Consider the following 23103-nt stretch of genomic DNA (forward strand, 5'->3'; position numbering starts at 1 on the left):
AGGTGGATGTTAAATTCCCTTTGGAAAATTTATTTTCTTCTTAAAATGGGTCACCCTGCTTGAGAACAACTGCAGTACTGCAGGTGGTAAAATTCAGGCATCTCTTGATTAAGCTATTACCATGGATTTTGAAACAATCTCCAACAATAGACTCTTTCCTCTGCCTTCAATTATACCTGTATTGCTGGGTTTGGAGTTTTTTTGGGGGGGAGCAGGAGTGTCTGCATTTGTTTGAATAAATAATATTTAGGTCTCGACTCTACTCTTATTAAATACACGGAGGAACTGACCATGCCTTGCCAAGCTTACGGTCCAGCTTGGGAGCTGTAGAATAGCACACACAGAGAAAAAACTCAAGATACTTCCTTCCCTGCGGCCTTGGGGATTTTATTTGTGACATTGGACCATTTTGTTCGTCACAGTCAGTAGTCAATGGTGCTTTTTTAGCTATGGATTTGCAATTTTTGATATTATAGGACTTTTGAGATGTAAAGAGAGCTTCCAGTGCCTGGAATAAAGGGTGAAGAGAGAAGGCTTTTTGTTTTCCTAGATGGTCACTGTATTTCATGTGAACTATTTCTTCAATGCCATTTACTCAGCATGGAAACGAAGAAGAAACCAAAACCAAACATCTTTTGGATTTCTGTACTGGGTCGTTGTAGTGACAAACGCATGGCACTCGCAACTGCTCGCCTTGTTCGATTGCCTGAGGAAGAGCTGTGAGAAAAGGGCAATTTATTCCAATAACTTAATTTGTTAAGTAAAGAAAGGATAATAGGTCAGAAAATCAAGGCAGAAAATTACAGTGAAATTACATCTATCACTAACTAAAACTGTTATTTGGAAAGCTTTGACCTTTTTTCATTTCTCGTTCAGTCGTACTAATGGCAAAATGAAATCACAGCCACATATTGTTTAATTTATACTGGGGAGGTTGTGGAGGTGATGCCGTATGAAAACTCCTGAGAAACTCTTCTTTGGAAACGCTTAACACAGTATAGCACAGCTCTTCTGTCCACATCCCGCTCCACTGAATTCTCGTGAACATTTAGTTTCTTTCTCCAAGCTTAAGTGGAAATATATATATTTTTTCCATGAGTTTCTAATCTTATGGAATACCTTAGCAGACAGAGCAACTCATGGGTCCATGCTGGTGTCTGTAACTTGTGGCTGTAACCCTTTGGCCTTTGCCAACACAAAAATCCCTTTGACCACAGTGGCAGCTTTCTTGGCTGCAAATGGCCGCAAAATTGAGCTTCATATATGTGGATATTATCCACAAGAGTAATTGTATATGTGAATATATGCATTATCCAAAAAGATTATAAAAATATAAATTGCGCTACTCACAGTATAATGGGGGGGAAAGCGTAGAAAGCAAGGGCTCAGTACTTGAAGTCGGTTTGATTGGGACTTGACACCAGAAATGGTGTTATTTTCAGTCCCAATCTTCCAGCTGCATTAAAACTAAAAGAAAAAGAGGCAGCTCATCAGTTCAGAAGATTGAGCCCTTTGCCTGCTAAAGTGGTCCGTGGAGATCTGGTCAGCATATCAATAAATGAAATATAATGTAAGGGAAGCCTGACTGTGAGCTGAACGCAATTCTGGGAAATGAATCAGGTGTTCAGGTTGGCTAACATACAAGATACATATTTTCCTGTAAATACGCAGAGAGACTGTACAGGCCATAAAGAAGAAATCCATTTTCCCCCTTTTTCCATTTTCAGCTGATAATAGCAAAAATGAGCTGAGAGTTATTGACTCCCAGCACCTGGTTATTAATACCCAGAAAGTGCGAAGTCATTACGGCTTAAATATTTTCCTGTGTGCTATACCACTGAAATGCAGTGAGACATAACTTTCAGCAATTTGTGACGCCGTTCTGAGCCCACTGTCTGCTTTTTGAGAGGAATCTGTGCAACCAGACCTCAAATTTTGTCTCTTTTTATGGGTGACTTCGGGAGTAAATGGCAATCGTGTCCCATTAAGCAGTTTGTCTGTCTGGGCATCCGATAAGTGAGAGGTTTCTCAAAAGTGTTGACCTTTCAATGTTTGTGTCACAGAGGAATTTGTTTGGCGTAAAATATCTCTATCCTCTTCCCTCTTCTGTCTGTTAAGTAAAGGAATATAATGTATCCACATAATCTGATGGACAAAACCTACAGGGGTTTCCCTCGTTAGTGTACATCAGACCAGAGCTTAAAACCCGCTGCTAATGATCTCGCCGTTGTATATGTTCTTCCAGAACCTCCCATAGGGCAGATGCACCCTCCCCACGGCAGCGTCACACCTCAGAAGAACAGCAACCTGCTTGTCATCATCGTCGTCACCGTCGGGGTCATTACGGTGGTGGTCGTGGTGGTCGTCGCCGTCATCTGCACCAGGCGTTCCTCGGCGCAGCAGAGGAAGTATGTTTGCTAATTGCAGGACGGGAAGACAATGTGATGTTGGTGGCCTTGCTCACCCTTGGTTTCAAAGTAGATATGGGCAATAATGTTCCTGCTGTGGAGATGTGGAGTCTAGGGACTGAACTGCGTTTCTGAGCCAAGCTCTTTTGTGGTTTTCGGGAGGCATGGCCTTGGGGAAGCTGGACGTAGCCGGTGAGTGGAGAATGTCCTGTGTCCCCTGGGGTGCAGCGTAAACCATGGCAAATAAGTACTTTTGACATGGCTAGCCTTGAAAAATAAGTCTGCCAGGTACGGCTCTCCGATCTTTATGTTGTCAAGTGTAATTCAGACACAGGAAAGATTTAAAGGAAAAAAATGTATTTATCCATTCCTGGTGATGCTGTCAGACTTTCTGACTCCCCAGCACTGTGTCTGCACAGCTGAGAAACGTGGCTGTTCTTGCTTACTTGCTAACCTTTTGTGAGGATGTTATCCTCTCTAGACAGTCGGGCCCCAAAAGTCTTCCGGCAAAAGGAGCCAACGTCTGTTTCTCCAGATAATTCTCATGTACTTGGAAAAAAATTCTATAGAACATTACTGGGAAAAAATCCTTGGGATGTTATAAAAGGGCAGCAGCATAAAGCACAAAGCTTTTTTCAGTTTTTATTAGAAATTAGAGGTGACATCAAGGCCTGGTGAAAGATGAAGTGACTCCACTGGAGTCAGTGGATTGGCAACAGAGCTGGGTTTGATGCGTTTAATTTATTGAAAATTATTCAGTAAACGGATTCATTATTATACTATTGTGAAAGATTGGACATGTGAAAGTAAAATTTAATCATAGTTTGCCCACAAGGATGATAAATGTTTGGACTAAGAGCAAGACAAAATCTATTACATTGATTTGCATTGATGCTTAAAAAAAGGGTGGAACAGTGAAAGAATTAATGGTCAGGGGACTAAGCAGTTCCCATGTATGCTGAAATCAGCTTCAAGCTGGTCAAGCACAGACAGATGACATCTTGTAGTATTTTACGGTCACCAGGAGAAATGTTTTCTCTAAAGATCAACATCTGAAGGTAGATTTTTTAAATTAAAAAAAGCTCTCCTTTTGGCACAAAAATAAGGGCCCATGCTTTTAGGAGACCTCAAGTAGTTGAATGCCAAACTGATTTGAAAATCTTCTTCCATTGTGAGTCTTAACAGCTGAAAATCAGGCCATCGTGTGAAGGCAACAGAAATCCTTCTGTTGTGTACAGTGCTTGCTGAATCAAAACTGAAGCTCTCTTGAGTTTCTAACAAGGAAAGAGGACTCATGGGGGAGAGAAACAGATAGAGAGAGTCATCTGCCCAGAATTAGGTATCTAAAAGTTAGATAACCAAATTTGAATTAGTCAACCTTGACCTCCTTTGTAGCACACGGGGAGGTTTAGGGATGTTCAGAGAATGATTCCTCTTCTCCTAAGATAGACGTTAGAAGACTTGCCATCTGAAGATGCTTATTTCTCTCCACTGATTAAAAAATGTAAGTCTGGTGAATTTGGATTTATTGTTTAACTTTTAAATGTCTACATTTTGGGCAAATGAATCCCACCCTAGTTACCCCAAGCCAACCCTTTCTGTATTGAAAGTGGGGAAAAGTAATGCAAGAAAAATTAAACAATGGACCTTAAATGTTGCACAACAAAACCTGAACTTCTTCAAAACAGAGGTTGTTGGTATGAGTTATTTTGTTTCTGACCTGGCTGAAGAGATGCATACTGTGAAACAAATCATATAGATGCAGGCTTTATTGGCAGTCTGGTCTGGTTCTTATTTTAAAATCACCAGTGGACTTCTGAACAAAAAAACTACAGTAAGGGTAAAGGCCACATCTCATTGAGTAATGCATGTGTCTTCCCTCAGAGTGAAAACTTTTAGGTGATGGAATAATCTCTTGGAAGCCTTCAGTGGAGGAAACTCATATTTCTTAGGTTAGTTAAAACTTGGCTGAACAAAGCGCAATAAAGTCTGTTGTGCAGAACAACCTGGTTCTGACCTAGGTGGCTTAGTACATGTTTTATGTCTTTGCCATCTAGGAAAGAATGAAATATCAGCCATAAAAAATGTGTGACAATTTTGACATCAGTAAAAAATAGGGGAGAAAAAATTGATCAAAATTTCAGGCTTAATAACTTACTCGGTTGTGCATACGGGATAACGTATGACTCCTGTAGCAATCGAGATTCATCCCCTCACAATAATTACACCTTCTGCCGTCCTGGGGGCTCGCAGCCCTGCACGGGGGACGCGTCCGCTGGGCGGTGAGGGCTGGGGGCCGTGCTCCAGCTCCCGTCCTGGCTCCTCTGCGTACTGTGACAAGGCTCCCAGGCCAGGCACTTCAGCTCAGAGCTGAAAATTAGACAAAATGAATCCCAATCTAATCATAAAGGACGGGACTGTATCACTTTGTGCAGCACACACTCTAACTATGGGACCTGTTTCCTGCAGGAATTTTTTAAGGCTTCATGGCAAGCAATATCATATGATAGCACACATATATTGTATAAGAAAAAGTGGTTCATGGCATTTGCAACATGCCAGAACAATTAGCCTATGGACTAATAGCATGAGGTTATGGCTACTGCAAGAGGAGAGACGGGGGTGGATGTCTAGTCCGATCCTGGTAAGTAGACAGTGCATATTTACGCCGTTAAATACATACTGCAGTCCTGAGCAAGTGTCCAAGCAGTTGGTAAGCTAGGCTGCGGAGCGGTGTAAAGAAAGACCACAAGAAATGAGCTAAGACGAGTTTCAGGTCCTTCATCACCGACAGGGATCTGTGAGTCTGGGTTTGGGAAGGCCCAGGGCAAGTGCTAAGCGGAGCAGAATCCAACCCAGGCTGAGGGAGCCATGGAAGAGCTGCAGCAGGTCGCTGCTGCTTTCCCGGCAGGAGCGATTCCTGCTCCTGGCGTCGCCCTGCCGCCACCCTGGTGTTGCTTGTTAGCCGGGGCCTCTGCTTTCATCTCCTGCCCGCTCAGTGTGAGCAGGGTTTCAGCGCGGGGAGAGGACGAGCGAAGCCGGCTGATGGGAAAGACAGGCCCTGTTTTAAGCTTTTCATGCTAGGTGGCAGGAGATAAAGTGAAATAATTTTTCACTGTAAACACTGGGGGAGATTTTCTGGAGACAGGATTGCTTTATATTCTGCTTTGTCTTCCAGGACGTTTGGGCCAGTTGAGTTTCCTTTAATACAGCCCTGCCACCAAAGCAGAAGCGCAGGCACCCAGACCCTGTACGGGGCTGCTAGGGCAAATGAGGTGAACCAGAGCAGGTCTCACTGGGCTTCCTTTGGGTTGATTTGTCCGTAGCTGCGGGGGGACAGCATCCCTGCTTTCTGGAGGGCTTCCCGTATGGCACTCTAGTTGGTCCAAACCGGAGACTAAAAGCTGTTCTCCTGCAGGGGTCCAAACAGCCCGCCCAGAGGTCTGCCGCCGATGAGGAGCCAGCGGTGGTTTTGCTCATCGCTTGCCCCGCGTGTGCAGCCTGCAGGGCCACCGGCGTCCCGCAGGGCCGGGCTGAGCGCCACCAGCCATGGATGGCTACCCGCGTCTTGCACCAGCGAAAGCCTCTTTTGCAGGTCTTCCCGGAGAACGGGTTATTTCTGGGCTCTTCACATGCGGAAATCTTAAACTGTCATTTAAAAAAATAAACCCGGCAGAGCTGTTACAACTCTACCTGCTTTCCCTGGGGTGTTGTAACTATAAAGTGCGGGCAATAAAGAATAATGTCACCCCAGCTGATTTTAGCATTGTATCCCGTGTAGCGTGGCGAGTTGTTGCTATTCTTAGCTATATGGGTGTGCTGCCTAATAGGTCTGGCCAGGGACCCGGCCCTGTTCTCCTTGTAGCTATAGAAATAGACAATGAAGATTTTCCTCTCTAAAGAGTTTATTTATTTACAAGGTACAATATACAGTTTCAGTTCTGCTATCATTATATGAGATTGCATGACCATAATATATATTTTACGGATAGAGCCAAACTCTGTTTTTACATGTATCCTGAGAAAAAAAAATACATCATTCTGGTATGCAAGTTTGATGCATTTCATATTGTAAAATAATTGAACAGCAACAGAAACACTGCCATCTGGGATCCATTTTTCAATTCTAAACTCCTCGTCTTCCCACTCCCTCTTCTGGTCATGAAGCGGGTACTGGGCTGACTTTGAATCCCAGTGTAACTCTCGAGTCGCTACAGGACCTGCCGAAGCATCCGTTCCCGTTGCTGGAACTGAGGTTTGAATCGGACCGTTGATGCTTTTGTGACTGTCGTCTATATATCTTATGTGCTCATCCGGTGTAGCAACGTCACTGCCTCTCACTGAAATTGGGGGTAGATGCATGTTCAGAAGCAGAACTTCAAGTTCTGCATTGCGCAAACGAAACATGCTATGGGATGATTTATTTTCATCTGTTATTGATGACCTTTTCGGATGCACTCCTGGCTCTGATTCAGTTTGCTACTCATGGGCTGTGAGAACATCAATAATTTGTGAGAAAAAACAATGTAAACCAGGCTAGATCATTGCATATATTTTTAAATGATATCACTGCTGTAGCAATTTTGTAGTTATGGTTGGAATGACACATTCATTATAACCCCCTATTTACAGTTGTGTATAAAATTACTTTGGGGCTGAAATTCCCCTTGCCTAGCTCAAGCCTGGAAAAATGAATTATTTTCAATTGAACCTGACAAAAAAGCTGTTGTATCCCAAAGTGAAGAAAATAATTCCTTGTTTAGAACAAAATTTTTTTGGGGGGGGGTTGGATGAGATAGAAAAAAGCAACTTTACTTTTTAACTTCAAGCAGGACATATATTAAGGTTTGAGTGAAGGTGCTTATTGTTATTCTCCTGATTGTTAACCAGGAGACTGTGCTAGGGTCTATTACGAGAAGGTATTAAAAAACTGCCCCGTTCCATATGGATAAAGTGCAATGCCTTTGCCTTGTTCTTAGAAATACTATCATTTTAAATAATCAAGTTTTGGCAATCAGAAAATGCCAAACTAAACCTAAGAAGTAATTATGACTAGAGATGAACAGTCTTATTTCTTGGGAGCTGAATAAGGATGGACTGACAGAAGTCTCTGAACGACGCCAGGCTTATCTTCCCTACTAACTTTCCAAATCCCATTTTAAAATAAAACTTTGAACCTTGGAGAGCATTCAGGATATTGAACCAGTCCAAGGAAATGAAACAATTTCTACTTTTAAGGCCGGCTGCTTGAGGAGTGGGGTATTTCTGCTGATGACAGAAAATGTCATTGCCATTGACTTGTGGGTATGCGACGGGACTGTGCCCTCAGCGTCTTTGAAATTGTGTGATGTGTTTGCTCCTTGTCTTGCGTGCAAAATGTTTGGTGAAGCACGCCGTTGTTCCACATAGCATTTGATTTCTGGATCAGGCTCAGAAAATTTAGCAAGGAACAGAAATTGATTCAAACTCTTGGACTTTCTTAAAGTCTAAAACTTTCTCAAAATCCTTTCCAGTAAAATAACCTCCATGCCACGTTTCGCAATACTGCCTGTATGGCATGTCAGAGAAAAGGGAGTTACCGACGTGTACATACCCGAATGATAATACAAATGTGATACGAATCCCATGGAAGTCAGTGAGAGATTTTGCACTGATTTCAGTGGATACAGAGGAAGACCTTCACTTCAGAGGGTGCACAACTGCATGTTGAGGTGAACAAGTGATGGCAGTGAGGAGCGGTTGCGAGTACCCACTGCCCTTGGCAGTCAAGGCTTTTTTTTTTCCTAATTGGGCACATGAATTTGAAAATATCGGTCTGCAGCTTTTTGTGTCTCATATATTTCAGCTTTTACACACAGGAGAGTAATACATCTTTCCTTTCACAGGATACTTTGAGCTGCACAAAGGGAAAGCACTGTGTAAGGGTTTGTTCCGATTATTGAGCAAAAACCTTAATAATAAGCCAGAGAAGCTGTTCTCTAGGAGTTAGTTAAATTGATAGACTTCCAGTAAGATTTTAGATAGCTTTTAGATAAGATTTGAGGTTTTAGGTAGGTAGGGACAAAGCTCTAGCATTGCCATCCATCATGCTGACCGTCTCTCAGCTCCGACCTCGGGGGCCGGGGACCTGCGTTCCTGTCTGCTCATTTCTCCTTGACGTGTCCATCCTGAGCGGTCCTGCGAGGGGCTGATGCTCCCGCTGGTGTGGCTTTCGGAGGCTGTGGGCTGTGGGCTGGTGTGGTCCCCAGAGAAGGTGGCCCGTGGAGGGAAGGGCATATTGCAATGCATGTGCGTGAAGAGAACAGAGTTAATGTTGCTCCGGGATATGCTGCTCTGGATTTCTTAGCTTTGCTGCAATAAAAATCATGTCTTAATGTATATTTAAAGAAATATAACATATGCTTCACTCATTTGTGGAAAGCATAAGATGCGCGTAACTCGGCAGAACTGGGCTCAGCAGTTTCCAATTGCTGTTTCTCGATGCGGATACTTCACAAGTTATATTCTTCCTGAGAGGAAACTCCCCACTTCCCTTCTGTTTCGGGAAGAATGTTTTGCTCCAATTTGTACAATCAGCTGGTGCAAAAATGACCCACCCTGCTGAGCCCTGGGCCCATTCCCTGGAGCAAATACCGGTTTTTCCTCTCCCTCTCCCTCTTTCATTCTTCTGCTGAACATATGCTCTCAGGGAGGCACCTTATGCCTGGCTGCAGGGACCTGGCAAATGGCTTCATCTGGAACAAACACCAGAGCCACTCCATGGTTCACCGAGCAGCTGGTGCCGGAGCCGCGAGACGCCTGGCAGCCGCCTCGCGCGGGGGATTTACGTGGCCCCTACACAATGCATTTTTCTACAGGCCCTTAAGAGCGTAAGGTCAAAGTGAAGATAACTGGTGCCATCCTCTGAGGGACATAACCAAGGGGTTCTCTATGGAGACACCAAGGAGTAGACATCACTCGATATCTACTCTTCTGGTTTCACCAAGAGCGGGGAATATTCTGACGTGTCTCGGTTTTTATTTGCTGCAGGAAACGCGCCACCCACAGCGCTGGTAAAAGGAAGGGCAGCCAGAAGGACCTGAGGCCTCCAGATCTTTGGATACACCATGAAGAGATGGAGATGAAGAACATCGAAAAGCCGGCGGGCTCCGACCCCGCGGGAAGAGAGTCCCCCATGCAGGGCTGCCAGGACATCACCCCCGTCGCTCACAGCCAGTCCGAGACGCAGCTGGGCAGCAAGAGCGCCCCGCAGCCGGGTAAGGCCCCCGCGCGCGTCCCCACAGCCCAGCCCGGGATTCGGGATGGAATTGCCAGAATTGACACCGGGAGAGGTGGTCCCTCTCCAGCTCTCCTGAGGAGAAACTGCGCCTGCTTTGTATGGATGCCTTCCAGTATGACACAAGCAGAGCGTTTCGTAGAATTAAAAACCGTTGATACAAGGAAAAACATCACCAGATCCATAAGATTTTAAACAATACCTGAAGTTTTTAACTTAGCGTTGTTAAATATTCACTATTGCTTTAGTAGCTAAGAATGCTTTTGTAACGAAATCAAATATTAAGAAACCTGATAGACTTTGTGAAAAAAATCACGACGTAATGTTCACATCAGTTTCTGGCTAGGGGAAAACCTATCATTTTTTATTTCCGCACTGCTCTAACTTTGTAAGTTCAGAAATTCCACTACGAGTCAAATGTTACTAAGTTTGCGTGCCGTGTTAGGAAAAACATAGAGGCAAGAGGGGGCAGGGTGAAGAAAGTGGGGAAAAAAAGAAATGGAAGATGGAGCAGAGGAAGAACATGAATTTCAGGAATATAACTGAGATGAGAATTTGGTCCAGGAAGACTGAGAGAAGTTACAGATGAAAAAAGTAATTCTGTAGCAAAAAAGTAGTGTCAGTGAATTGGTGGTAGGCTGCACAGATCTTTTTTCCTTCCTTTTTTTTTTTTTTTTAACCTTAATGCACACAGCACCTCACAGGTTTTAGTTGAGCTAAAGACTTTTTTTCCACCACGATAACAGAGTGTCTTGGGAGAGGCAGGTGGTGCGTTCAGACAGGGACAGAGGGCAAGGAACACAGTACACAAGTTGAAAACATAAATGTATTTGTTCATAATGAATGAATTGCTTGTGCATGACACAGCTAAAGCGTTCCAGAATATCGGCTGAGCTGGTAAATAATGAAGATAGCTTTTCCATATGGCTCTGGTGATTATATCTCTTTTCCATAGCTCCCATTATTGCAAAGAAAGAAAAGTTATAAAAAGAGCCTCTTTCAAATTTCTGAATGGATCTAATTTTGTTTTTCTGACGTTGTATTTGGGGCAGATGACTTACTATTTATGAAGACGATTGTGACAATGATTTGTATTGTTTTTAATGTAGAGGTTCTCGTTGTAGTAGATGCCGTGAAAACATAAACAAAAGATTCCCGCTGCCCAAACAGATACTGCTGATGATCAGGAGACCTGATCCAAGGCCCAGAAAGATCGATGGGAGAGCTCCATTGATTTCAGTGGGCTTTCAATTGAGTGCATGGTAGGAAGTCATCACAACATAGGAGCAACTTAATGGCAAAGGCTGGGCTAGATAGTTTGTGTGTAAACACCTCGGACTATAAACAGATGCTTTTATATTGCTTGCCATTCTGTAATACCCAGTTGATAATACTGTCCCTGGCTTTTTAGTAGCAATTAGACCTTAGAGTGGCCATTGACAGAAGACTTGATATTTCAGTCCTGAAATTCAGAGCAGTGTAATTTGAAAAAAAAAATCTTTTTATGCAATTTTTTTTAAGGAATATGTGTTTGCTGAGGAGCATCAGAGATGAAAAGTCTGAGTGAATGTTAAGTTTATAGCATGACAGTAATAAACTGATTTCATCAACAATTTATTAAAATAGCAAATGTAACATTAATATAATGTTCGTGTGAGACAAGGTATGAAGCAAGAAATACAGCTTCTATTGCATTGCAAATTACTCCCCCGAACATCCAGTTCCAAGCAAATTTACTTTCTGACAAATACATTCTCTAGAATCTCTGGATCCCTCAAATATCCTATGTTAATGCATCTAAATTAGAGCATCCATATTTCAATACCTAAATAGATCGTCTAATTTAGAGAGCTGCTGAGCCCGTTTTGGATTGGGTTGGACGTAGGCATAGCTGCCTGTGTCGAGACTGCAGCAGGAGGCAATGCATCTCAGCTCTCTGATCTGGGTACGTGTGCTAGTTGTGAACCAGGCTCAAACAGAAGCAAGATCCAGGCACATCCTGAACTTGCCACGGTTGCTGTGGTAGGAAAACCAAGATGCCCAGGCTGGAAGAGCCGCCGTGCGCTCCAAGAAGGTCTGAGGCCTGGACAATCAGGACATCGGGACCTCAGGGCATGGCACAGGACAGGTTCTTTTCACAGTTTCCATGTACCAATTCTTGGCCACTGTAATCTGTAGGTGCTGAAATTTATGCACCCTACTTTGCCATTTCTGGTCTTGATACTTGGATTTTAAAATACATTTATAACAAGGAGGCTACAAGAAAGATGAGTCATTTTTATGAACTGAATGGGTTGTTTGGGGTAATTTTAAGGACAAAGGAAAATTAAATCATGGAAAAGAAGATATTTATATCTTAATTCTCTTACAGAAAAACAAAAACAATCACTTTATTTGGAAAAGGCAGCCAAAATAGTCTGTGCAGCTCTTTGTAGGTGGTGATGTTTAGTGATCAGTTTAAATAATAAAAGTCTAAAAAAAAATCTGTTGATCTTACTGCTAGTTATAAGGTGAGAGAAGCATTCATATATAGCATTTTCAACTAAGCTCGTGTTATTTTTTTTCTAGGTCCTGAGACAGAAGATGTTGGAAGTAGCATGTCCACACTGGAGCGCTCACTTGCTGCCCGCAGGGCCACCCGTGCCAAGCTCATGATTCCCATGGATTCGCAGCCAAACAACCCTTGTGAGTACCCAGACCGTCCCTTGGCCCACTTCTGCACGCTGCAGGCAGTGACTCACCCATCTGAGGGTTTCCGACTGCCTTACAAATATGATCTAGTTACGCCTTCCAAAGTTAAACAGCATTAGCCACATTTTGTTCTTCTTCAGAAAAAAATGGTTTGGAAGCTTTCCAAGGCTTCACAATAAATCGATGGAAGAACTATGGAGAGAATTCAGAAATAATGCTTTTACTAGATTCAGCACGGGCTAAAAGTGTAGCAGTGAAGGGTTATGTTTTTGCCAGGTAGATGGTGATGGATAAATTCCTCTATTTCCCTACTATAAAACTATAAAACCTGGCATAACAGTTCAAGCCAGCAGAGCAGAATGTTTTGGGATACACAGATATAAAGTGTGATATTATTATTTTCAATGTTTATAATCAACTGGACATTATTGTGAATAACTTCTCCAGTTTCTGCTATATCTTCTTTTGTGTATAGTAGTTGGCTTGCCACCATATGCTTTTTTATAAGGAGCTGCTCTCCTTATAAAGCCAAGTAAAAAAGATATTTTTAATAGTGTTAATTATTAGCAACCACAGAGTGTTTATCGTTGGATGCATTTCATAGATGAAGTCAACTTTTTGCAAAGCAACAAGGTACATGAGAACGACAGGAAGGCTGGAGAACATTCATAGGGTCTCCCAGCCTGAGGAACTTTGTAAAATTTATAAAATGACTTTGTTTTGCATCTGAACAAAGAAAAGGAATGAGTGGGAGCCCCAAGGCATTGAAGAGTGGGTTAGGCACTGTTCAAGTTCCTGGTGTGGGGTGACGCTAAGGAAGGACGTGAATGCATGTCTCCACTTTATCTCCGAGCAGCCCTGCGGTCAAGCTGTTGGCACTTCTCATGTCAGTTGTTTCTCAGCTTCTGGCAGGAAGTTCCACCTTTGACCTCAGAAAATACATACAATTAAAAATGTATAAGAGTTGGCACATCTGTGTAAATAGTTTGAGTTAGAAAAAAAGTACATTTTTTGACAGAAATCCATTTCCTTGCAAAATTTCTCTCTAGCTCTGATGGTTCTATTAAAGTACCTATGGGTGGGTTTATGGAAGGGCACAGCACAAATGATATATTATAAAGAAATACATGGAACTGAATGAAGGAGAGGAGGGGGAATAACCTACCATGGCTTTATTCAGTAAATTACTGAGTGGGAACTAGTAACTGTTCCTTTAATCCGTGTTCATTGTGGGTGCAGTTTGGGTCATGCTGCTAACTCCTAAGTAACCAGCCCTTATGAGGGTAAATGACAGGAGTTTGGGGAGAGATTAACTTCCGATTGAACATATTGCCTCATTTCAGCTGTCATCCACTTTATAGGCTGGGAGAAAGGCTGCTGGGCTGGGGGAAGAAAGCTCTTCGTAATACCAGGCGTTCCCGAGGAAATACTCCCATCTTGTAACCCCACTAATCCCACAGTCAGGCAATTTGCCCTTTTTGAATGGGATTCCTCCTGATTTGGTGTGGTCTCAAGGAGGGCAGCAATCCAAGAAAATGGAGTGTTGTAAGCAAAATGAGAACCAAATTAATTGTAATTACAATGGTTCAACAGCACAGTTAGTTAAGTGAAAGTCAGGTCAGCATTGTTCTACAGCGTACAGATAAAAATACTCTTAAAGATTTCTAGGTTTCTCAGTCAAATGATGCTTTTTGAGGAATGATGTCCTCTTTTCTATTTATTTCTATTTTCTACAGTGTAAATCTAATCTACAGAGACACAATATTGTGATTGCAAATAATTAAACTCAGATTTATAAAAGCCTTATTTGTACATTTCAGGATGAATTATGGTAAAAATGTTTCTTTCCCCAGAAAATAAAATTGAGGCTTTGTCATGTTATATGCTTTAATTAATCTCTCTCAGTTTGCCTGATACTGAAAGAAATTGTCAGCAACAAGCTATTAAATAGCTTGAAGAAGCACCATCATAATTCCAAAGTAAAAAACACATACTTTTAAATGCTCAATAACAAATCTAGAAGTATTCATGAACATCTCAATAATCACTGTTTGCAGTCTTTGAGGAAAAAAATATACCCCATAATGAGCCTTTGCTTAGTAAAGTGGAAGGAGCATAAAACAGGCTTTAGTGATATTTTTGATGGTTCTAATTCCACTGAAATACAAGCATGATTACAATTTTGGAGTCTGCTTCAAATTCTGCCACTAAGCCTGATGAAGACAATTAAAGGACATTTCAAAGGGACTTGAGATAGTGTTAAGATTGCAGAATCAATTCCTTTCTCTCCTGCCACGGGAGAATGTGAAGAAGGGAACCCACACAAGGAAGAAACTGTAAAATAGCTGGGGGATCTTTAATTTCATAGCCAATGCAGAGGTCAAGTCTCATGGTCATGCCATGCTGAAGCAAGCAGGGGAGAAGGTACCAAGGCTGCTGGGTGGAGAGAAGACCTCAAGGATGAGGAATGCTTTAGGCTTCTCACCCACACCGGTCCTTTCCTCCCGTACCGTTTAATGAAGCCCTGCCCAACACTACATCCTTCTGAGGATCAGCTGCCTTCTCTGGCTTTTTAAAATGAAGATGTATATCTCTAATCCCAAATCCACATTTGAGTAGAGGGTGGCTAAAAAAGGGTGACACTAAATCAATGATAAATTATGGGACAAGCAAATAATGGGAAATGGAAAATTCCATTTTCGGTGTTGTTGGTAGAATGTGCTATTCTACAGCTTCCTCAGCCACAGCAGAGCATGTCTTTTGGAATATTTTGATTCAGTCAAAACATTCTAATAAACTAGTTAATGAGAAAAATAACTAAGGAAGTCTTTGCAGGGTATCACAGTCAAGTATTTTACTTATAATTTTCCTGTTTTTCCATTGGTAATGTTTGCTTCTTATGGAAGAGGAAAATAAAATGTTCACAGAGAGAGAGTTCTCCTATGTTTCTGGGAGTTTCTTTCTGTGTTTCCCCTCCCTCAAATTGCAGAAAATCACAGTTCTTTTTTTAGGAGAAATATGATCATGTTGACTCCGTTGCTTTGGCAGCCTCTGAGGTGCTTGAATACAATTTAAAATTTTCCACTTTGTCATTTCTGTAAGCTGCTCTTGGGTGCTGCATTTTTACATGATGGAGTACGTTTTAGATGTAGAACAGTGTTTAGGGAGTTCCATGATTTGGTCAGGGAATTTCTGTTTTTAGTGTTTTAGTATATCCATAGTAAGTATAAGTTCAATTGCTGACAGACTATGACAGAACAGATTTGCTGTCATATTTGCTCAGAATTGCAAAGATTTATTGAAAATGTTTGATGTTAACTTTTCCCCAGCCTCTCTGCAATAGAGTAGTACAGTGAATAATAATCCTGGCTTATTTTAAGAAAGTACTAGGTGTCTACACCATAAAAAGAAATGAAGGAATGGACTTCAAAAAACAAGCTTTTTAATCAGACTCAATAAAGAATGATAATTTTTATTCTAGTAATAATGTTATAAATATTGTCAATAAAAATATCATACACAGTCAAAATGAAATATCTGAATAGGAAGAATTCTCTTCTGAGGATGTATGAGTTGAACCCAGACAACTTTGAAGTTCAAATCACTCCGGTTATCATTTCTTCTTGAGTTTTGTACATGCTACATTTGTCTGTTACATCTGGAAATACAGCATTGCCTCCCTGAAAGCCATGTTCTTAAAAAACCCTCATAAAGGCTTTGCACCATCATAGCTTCTTGAGTGACCTTGGGCAGATTGCCTGGTTTGCTACTCTGTGTAACGGATGTAGTAAGAGCTAGAAGTAATTGTAATGACTATCCTAAAGGTTACGGCATTGTTTGTAATTCATGTGTGAAAGATGCTATATAAGCCCAAACTTATCATCAGTGAGCCAAAAAAAATCTCTTTGTATTGTTTATCTAGGCAAAACTTTAACTGAGAGTTTTTCCTAAAAGCTACACAGAAATTCATGGTTGGTATAGTACTATTATCATCAATTCTTAATGCCTTGACTATTGAAAATAAAGGATAATTCACAGGAAAGCCTGAGTTTGGCAAGTTGTGATCCTGGTTTCCAAATCAAAGGGGTTTGTGTTAATTCAAGTCAGCTTTGGAGTTGAACTCAACTTCAGCTTCAAACTTTCAGCTGTTGGTTTGCTGGCACATCTCATTCCTGTTGCTTGCAGGCCTGGACGGGCATCCAGAGTGGAGAAGGATGCCCAGCCAGTCTCAGCTGATGCCTAAGCATAGGGGTCTAGTGCCGCTGGAGATACCCAAGGGCATCAGCGACGATTGTGTGGGGCTGACAGACAGGACAGAAGAGTCACAGGAGCCCCATGCTCTTCCAGAGCAGCAGCTGAAGGCTGCAGGGTGTCCTGAGGCATCTGAAATGGCACCAAAGACCTGGGTTTAGGCAACTGCATCAGGCCCTTAAATTCTTGCCTAATCTATTCCTTCTCATATATCTATCAAGAAGGCAGATAAAGAACCCCCCAAAATATGGCTGCCTAACTTGAATGTAAGCAAAGAAGCTATTTAATTTAACAGGTAATTTTATTTGCACCTGCAGTTGTCCTGTATGTATATTAAGATGCCCATTTCTGTATACAGCGGTGGTTTCTGTGGGCTTGGGTAGAGTGAGCAGAGAAATATATTTTATACAGAGTATATGGATACTTTGTTTTGGAAACATGATTATGTCTGGTTCACTGTTGACTCTATCAGCACTTTTATAAATTTTCCAAAGGCACACATTTAATCTTCTCTCTCCGTCTTTTCTTTTAGCTGTGGTCAGTGCCATTCCTGTGCCAACACTAGAAAGTGCCCAGTACCCCGGGATCCTGCCATCTCCCACCTGTGGATACCCACATCCTCAGTTCACTCTTCGGCCTGTGCCATTCCCAACGCTCTCTGTCGACAGGACCTTTGGAACGGGAAGAAGTCAGTACAGTGCTTTTCTTTTGGTGTTCTTGTGTTATGAAAATGCTTGGCAATAGGCAAACCTGGTGGGTGCTACCCAGCTCGCTTTCTGTCATCAGGATGCATGAGTAGTTGGTTGGGTAACAGCAACTGAGCGCAGGCTGCCTCTTGTCCAGTGGTGGCTCCAGTAGCAACTTCCAATACATACTGAACAGCAACTTGTCTTAAAAGTTAAAAGCTACTGCATCTTATCAACGTGCTTGCTGTGTAATTCCCAAGCAGTTTAAAAGAGGAACATAGAGAGGACCACATGGTTGAAGGGACTGGTGCCTCCCAATGGCAGGCCACATACAGTTCAGAAGCATCCACAGCAATTTGGTAGCACATAACCAAGGTTTGCTGAGACCAGGAAGAGTCTGACTGAAGTAGTCAAGTCAACCTGCGTAATATATTTCCCCCCTGCTATAACCCCAGTCTGTGCATGTCACTCAGGTAAGGAGAGCCTGTGCCCTCGGAATGGTTCCTCTTCCCATTGCATCCCCTTCTCCTCACAGCTGAGCACGTCCTGGAACCTGCATCTAATACTGATCTAATTTGATCCTTTCTTTTCTGCAGGTCTTTTCACTGTGCTTTAATTTCTTTTGCTTTATCCACAAAGATATTCCCAGAAAAACAGAGAAAACTTCATCCCAGTGCAGAATCTAGTATCATCACTAGTTAAAAGCATCCATGATGGCACTTAAAACACCTCTGCACACAGTGTCTTCCCAGGCTTAGCTGCTCTCACTATTAGAAACATTTTCCTAATATTTAACTTGTTAAAATTTAATCCAATTGTTCCCTTTTTGATTATAGTGGGCATGGAACATTTTATTTTCTTGCAGCTACTTTTTGTACATTTGAATACTGTTGTCTTGTCTCACATCAGTTGTCTCTTCTCTAGAGTGAGTTCTATATTCATATTTCCTCCTGTACAATAATAGATTTGGGTTTTCTGCGTTCCCATATCTGTTCCTCAACTTGCCGTGATCCAGGAAAATGGTATGCGCGCAGCACAAGTTCCCTAGCCTCACCTTCATAAGTTACTTCTAAGCATCTTCTGCACCGACAGCCATCTGTTCTTTGTTCTAGCCTAATGAGTGTGCTCTGGCATATTAATTATAGTTGGAGGGCTCATATTTTCTTATAATTCTCCCTTAACTCTACTGCATATCAAGTCTGAATTATTGACAGATTAATGTCAATCTGTTACACGTATTTTTTTCACAACACAGAGAATCTGTGCTGCTGGTCCACAGGGAATTAATTTCAAAATGACTAATTTTTCCTCCTATTTGATTGTTGCTTTCAGTCAGTTCAGACAGGTCCTTGGGGGCCGATGATTGAAACTCTAGCAGAGGGATCGTAGGTAAAAGGTGGTTTCAGGTGTTCTGTTCATCACCCCCGTGTCATTTCCCCTCGTGTCGATGTACAGACTGAGTTCCTTTTACAACTAGATGGCAATTTCCTCTGGAGGGCCGGGCTGGCATAATCAGTTTTTGATTTGCTGCTTAAATTAATATCAAATACACCACAAATGCAATGCGCAAAAACAAAGTAGATTCAAGTTTTTTGGTTGACAGGCACTAGATGTTGAATAAAAAATTCACTACCCTGCGCCTAATCATGGAGATGGGAATGAAATTGAAGACTGAATTGTTTGGTCTTTTTCTGAAACAATTTTGAAAAAATTACTGTAAGTTTGATGCACATCTAATACACACTCCACCAGTACTCACTGCAGAAGTGTAGGTAGCGAAGAGTCTCACCTGTCACAGGGTGACAAAGAATAAACATACAGTAGCGTAGAAATGGCCCCTCTTCATTCCTTTGTAGAGCACGGTTCGAAAGGGCAGAAAATATCCCCTCGTGCCCCTCTGGTAGAGGATCTTCAGTGATTTGCCTCACGTTGATGTTTATCTGCTCAGCTGTCATCATCTCGACCTGCTTGTAAAAGGATCTCAGCTTCTTCAGTCTGCAGATCTTCATCTCTCTTCTCTACCTCTCAGCTTTTACCCCATCAAGTACCTCCACACACAGACGTGCCTTTTAAGTGGATTCTTCAATGTCAAATTTTTCCCCAGAATGGCAGATATAGCACCTCTTGGTCTCTTGGTCAACATCTGAACCTTCTTATAAAAAATTTTCTCTCAGAAATGGTTTGGTCAAACTGGCCATGCCAGAGCCCTCCCTGGAAGCGAGTGGTGATGTTCTGAGACCCTGGCTCTTCCTGATGTAAGTTCTGTATAGAGATGTATGCGCCTGCCTAATTCTTTCAAGTGCTGAATGCTTGAGAATTGAACAGGAGCTTATTAATACACAAAAGTTTTCTGGAAGGAGATTAAATGCAAAACAGTTCTAATTATTCAGAAGTCCTGATGGACCTTGAGTAAGCTCAAGTAGTGAAGGTTTCAGATAATTTAGGAATTCCTCATTAAATAATTCAATAGCAGTGGACATAGCCTTGTTTCAGGTAATTTTGGGGTAATCAAGACTGTGTGGTGTTTCAAAAATTATCTAACCCCATTACAACATGAAATGAGAATCTGTTATAGTTGCTGCAGTTACCCTCTCTGGTTTAGGCTACTGATTTCCAAAGCTCCTAGGTCATACTGAATATGCTGTTCACCCCGGGTGAAATATTCTCCTCCTTCACTGTGCCTTCCATTTTCAACACCACTGCAATCAAGCTAAGGCACAAGTGAGCAGAGACACTGTTTGTTTTCTAGTGACAGTTGACGCTGTCAGCACCAGCCAACAGCTCACTAGCTTCCTATAATGGCAGAATTCGTTAGTTGTCAGTCTGCGGAGAGATGAAGGGATGTAAAAACACATTTCTAACATGATGCCTAAACCTTTTCTCAGCACCAGTGCTGCTGCTGCTGCTAGGTGCCAGCACTGGCAACGTCAGGCTGAAAGAACGGTCATTGGCAAATGCTTCCTATCAGCTCCCGAGATTAAGAAGCAGCTGCTGCACGTCTAGATCACCTCTCAGTGTCTCATGGTTGACTTCACTGCAGCAGCGAAGGGTGATAGATCAACAAAATGACTCCAGCATTTTGAATTCTCTCACACATATCTCCTTTTTGTGGGGAGTGGGCTGTTTTCTTAGCATGCTCATGTGGGTTTTCTTGAGAGCAACTAGCAGTTAAAGAGGCTATAGAGAAGAGGCACGAAGCTTTTTCGTGTGCATTTTACCCCTCAGTGAAAAATTCACTTGATGCTTCACCAATTGCAACTGTCTCAGAAAAAAAACACACCGTGCAATAACTCCTCCGAGACAGAGTCTACCTGCAGTACTACATGACTGAACACTCGATTGATCAAGATGTAGCAGTCTTTGAATAAATCATACGCAATGCCGTTAGGAAGGGTGTTGCTTTGCAGTCTGTCATATAGGCCACGCTTCAACACCTTTTTCTGTTCTGAAAGCCTTTTCTCATTGACCCCAAAGAGTCAAGTGCTGCAACATATCTTTAGGCCAAATTTTCTGCTGAAGAGGAAATGAAAGGAAATGAAAAGGAAAGTCAGGCCCTAGCCAGAACCACCCTTGAATAATAAGCCGACTTGTCAGTTTGAATACTGCTGATGACACTGCCAGCCGTGAAATACAATTGCTAAATATCAATTTTTCCATCTTTCCAGACAGAAAAAATGTCTGAGCCATAATAAAGTGAGTGCTCTCTCTTCAGCGTTCCTTCCCCACTGTTAGCCTCCTCCTCCAGAGTCCTTCCCAGCTCCGTGGCACCTGCGGCTTGCAGTTTTATCAGGACAGCTAGGAGAAAATGGTGATGTGCCGCAGGTTACAGTGCATTACAAGGGGAAGAGAACACCCTTTTTTCTCCTTTGCCGCAGCTGTGGAGATGCTGAAGGCCTCGGGTCTCGGGTAGAAGAGGAAGAGAGCTGGAGGAAAAGAGCTCCCACCCAGGAGGCATTGAGGGGGCACTGCTGGTCATGGAGAGACCCCGAAACACTAGCAAGAGCTCTGGTGTTACCCTTAGTGGTGGGCCTCTCCTTCCCCGTCCCCACACAGACACACTAGGCACCATGAACAGAATATATTCTGGTCACATCCTGATAACCTTTTTACAGCAGGCAGACTGCTTTTCCTTAGGCTAGCCCTGAAGACCGTATTCCACCAGGAATGAGGTCCCTCGTTTGTCAGCATTATATAGATATATAATCTTGGTCATATGATATTTATAATCTATGTAAATTCAAGGATACACAGAAAGTTATTAGCAGTTCAGTCATTGTATGTCCCAATGTACTATCATATACTTTGAACTGTTATTACCTTTTGTTTTCAGTCTGTATTGATCTTTCATTACCTCAGACTGAGGTAGAGCCAACAGCTACAAATCCAAGTGGGAATATTTTCCTGTGCTATTACTTAATAAAAGATATATGTGTTCATAAATCTGAAGTCATTAAACTGGTTAAATGCATTGTACCAACCACCGTGTATGCAAAAGCAAAGGGAAGACCAACAATTTTTATATCAGATACCTGCTTTTCTGCTTGGTCACCAGAGAGTTCATTGCTGCTTGAGTTGAAAGCAAGCTCATTCTCAGCATTCCTAAGTTAGACATAAAATGAATGCAAATAAAGCTTTATCCAGCGTTTCTCCACTGCAGTGAAAGACTCTTATTGGTTCTACTGGGCTTTAGAACAGATCTTCATATGTAGCATATTTTCTTTACTTTGGCAAAATATTTTACTAAATTCAAGAGTAAAAGATCACAAGAATACTGTAGCGCAGTATTATCTGCTTCATCTTAAAGGTCAACTGGAAGTCTAGTTTCCATTAAAAAAATAATTAATAATTGGAGCAGTACAAATAATCAGAATTCTCTGACACTTCTGTTGAGGTGATGAGGCAACTGCCTAGCTGTTAAGCAGGAAATTGATGTAGGTGGTGTAGGTAGCATTAGCAATGTCCTCATCTTCATCCATCCTTCAAACAAACAATCCATCCTCTCTTCCCGCAGGGACCTGAGGGATCTGCAAATTGATGGCTCTCATTATGCTTGCAAGCACGCACATCTTATTTAAAAAAAAGTCTTCTCAAGAGTGAACCACTTTCATTAGACCACTTGCCTTCAATATTTAAAACCCAACTCTAGCCTCTAGTTTTAATAGAACCGTATCACCTTTGTCTTCAATAATAGCTGGAGGATAGCATGAAATTTTTTACGTAATAACAGTTATGTAGGTCTCCAGATTTTACAGCTAAGTCTATAAGATAGAATATCCATACAATAATCCAGTAATTTTACTATAAGGCCTGTTTAATGTGGAGACCATTATGGTGATGCTAGCTCCTAAAGTTTTGTTATCTGAGAGCACCACTGCAGAATACCAAGAAGGGTATTTTGTGGAGAGTAGAGTAAGGTGGTCTCTGACCTCCTTAAGGGAACATAGACCTAAGAGTACACGCAGAAAAGAAAACGGAGAGGAGCTCACTGGGCAAGGAAGGAAACGGAAAAGCAGAGAGAGAGTGATCGCATGACTATGCAAAGAGCTTTGAAGGTGAAAACAAGGAAGATGAACCACAGGCTAGCAAACTTTTACAAACTGTAAATGATTGTGACCTTGGTGAGATCCTGTAGTTCGTTTCCTATGTGTGGGGTTCAATATTGCAGAGGATGTCTGCAGTATTGCCATAGAAACAAGTAATGGGGTTGCGGAAATGAGGAAAAATCCTCATTTCCATTTTTCAAAATTGTTTTGCCACTTAGTAGGTTGTAATTACTTATATACTTTGACAT

At 42.0% G+C, this 23103-nt stretch overlaps 1 protein-coding gene across 1 annotated transcript in view; it reads left to right on the forward strand.

Moving 5' to 3' along the window:
* DCC (DCC netrin 1 receptor) overlaps positions 1 to 23103 on the forward strand; it is a 593344-nt gene that overhangs the window by 552427 nt on the left and 17814 nt on the right. Inside the window, exons 23-26 of the mRNA XM_067315554.1 lie at positions 2246 to 2408; positions 9438 to 9664; positions 12253 to 12369; positions 17159 to 17314. Of these exons, the coding sequence (XP_067171655.1) occupies positions 2246 to 2408; positions 9438 to 9664; positions 12253 to 12369; positions 17159 to 17314 (663 nt within the window). The remainder of the gene's footprint in view (positions 1 to 2245; positions 2409 to 9437; positions 9665 to 12252; positions 12370 to 17158; positions 17315 to 23103) is intronic.

Source organism: Apteryx mantelli, chromosome Z (genome assembly GCF_036417845.1).
Source record: "Apteryx mantelli isolate bAptMan1 chromosome Z, bAptMan1.hap1, whole genome shotgun sequence".
Taxonomy (NCBI): domain Eukaryota; kingdom Metazoa; phylum Chordata; class Aves; order Apterygiformes; family Apterygidae; genus Apteryx; species Apteryx mantelli.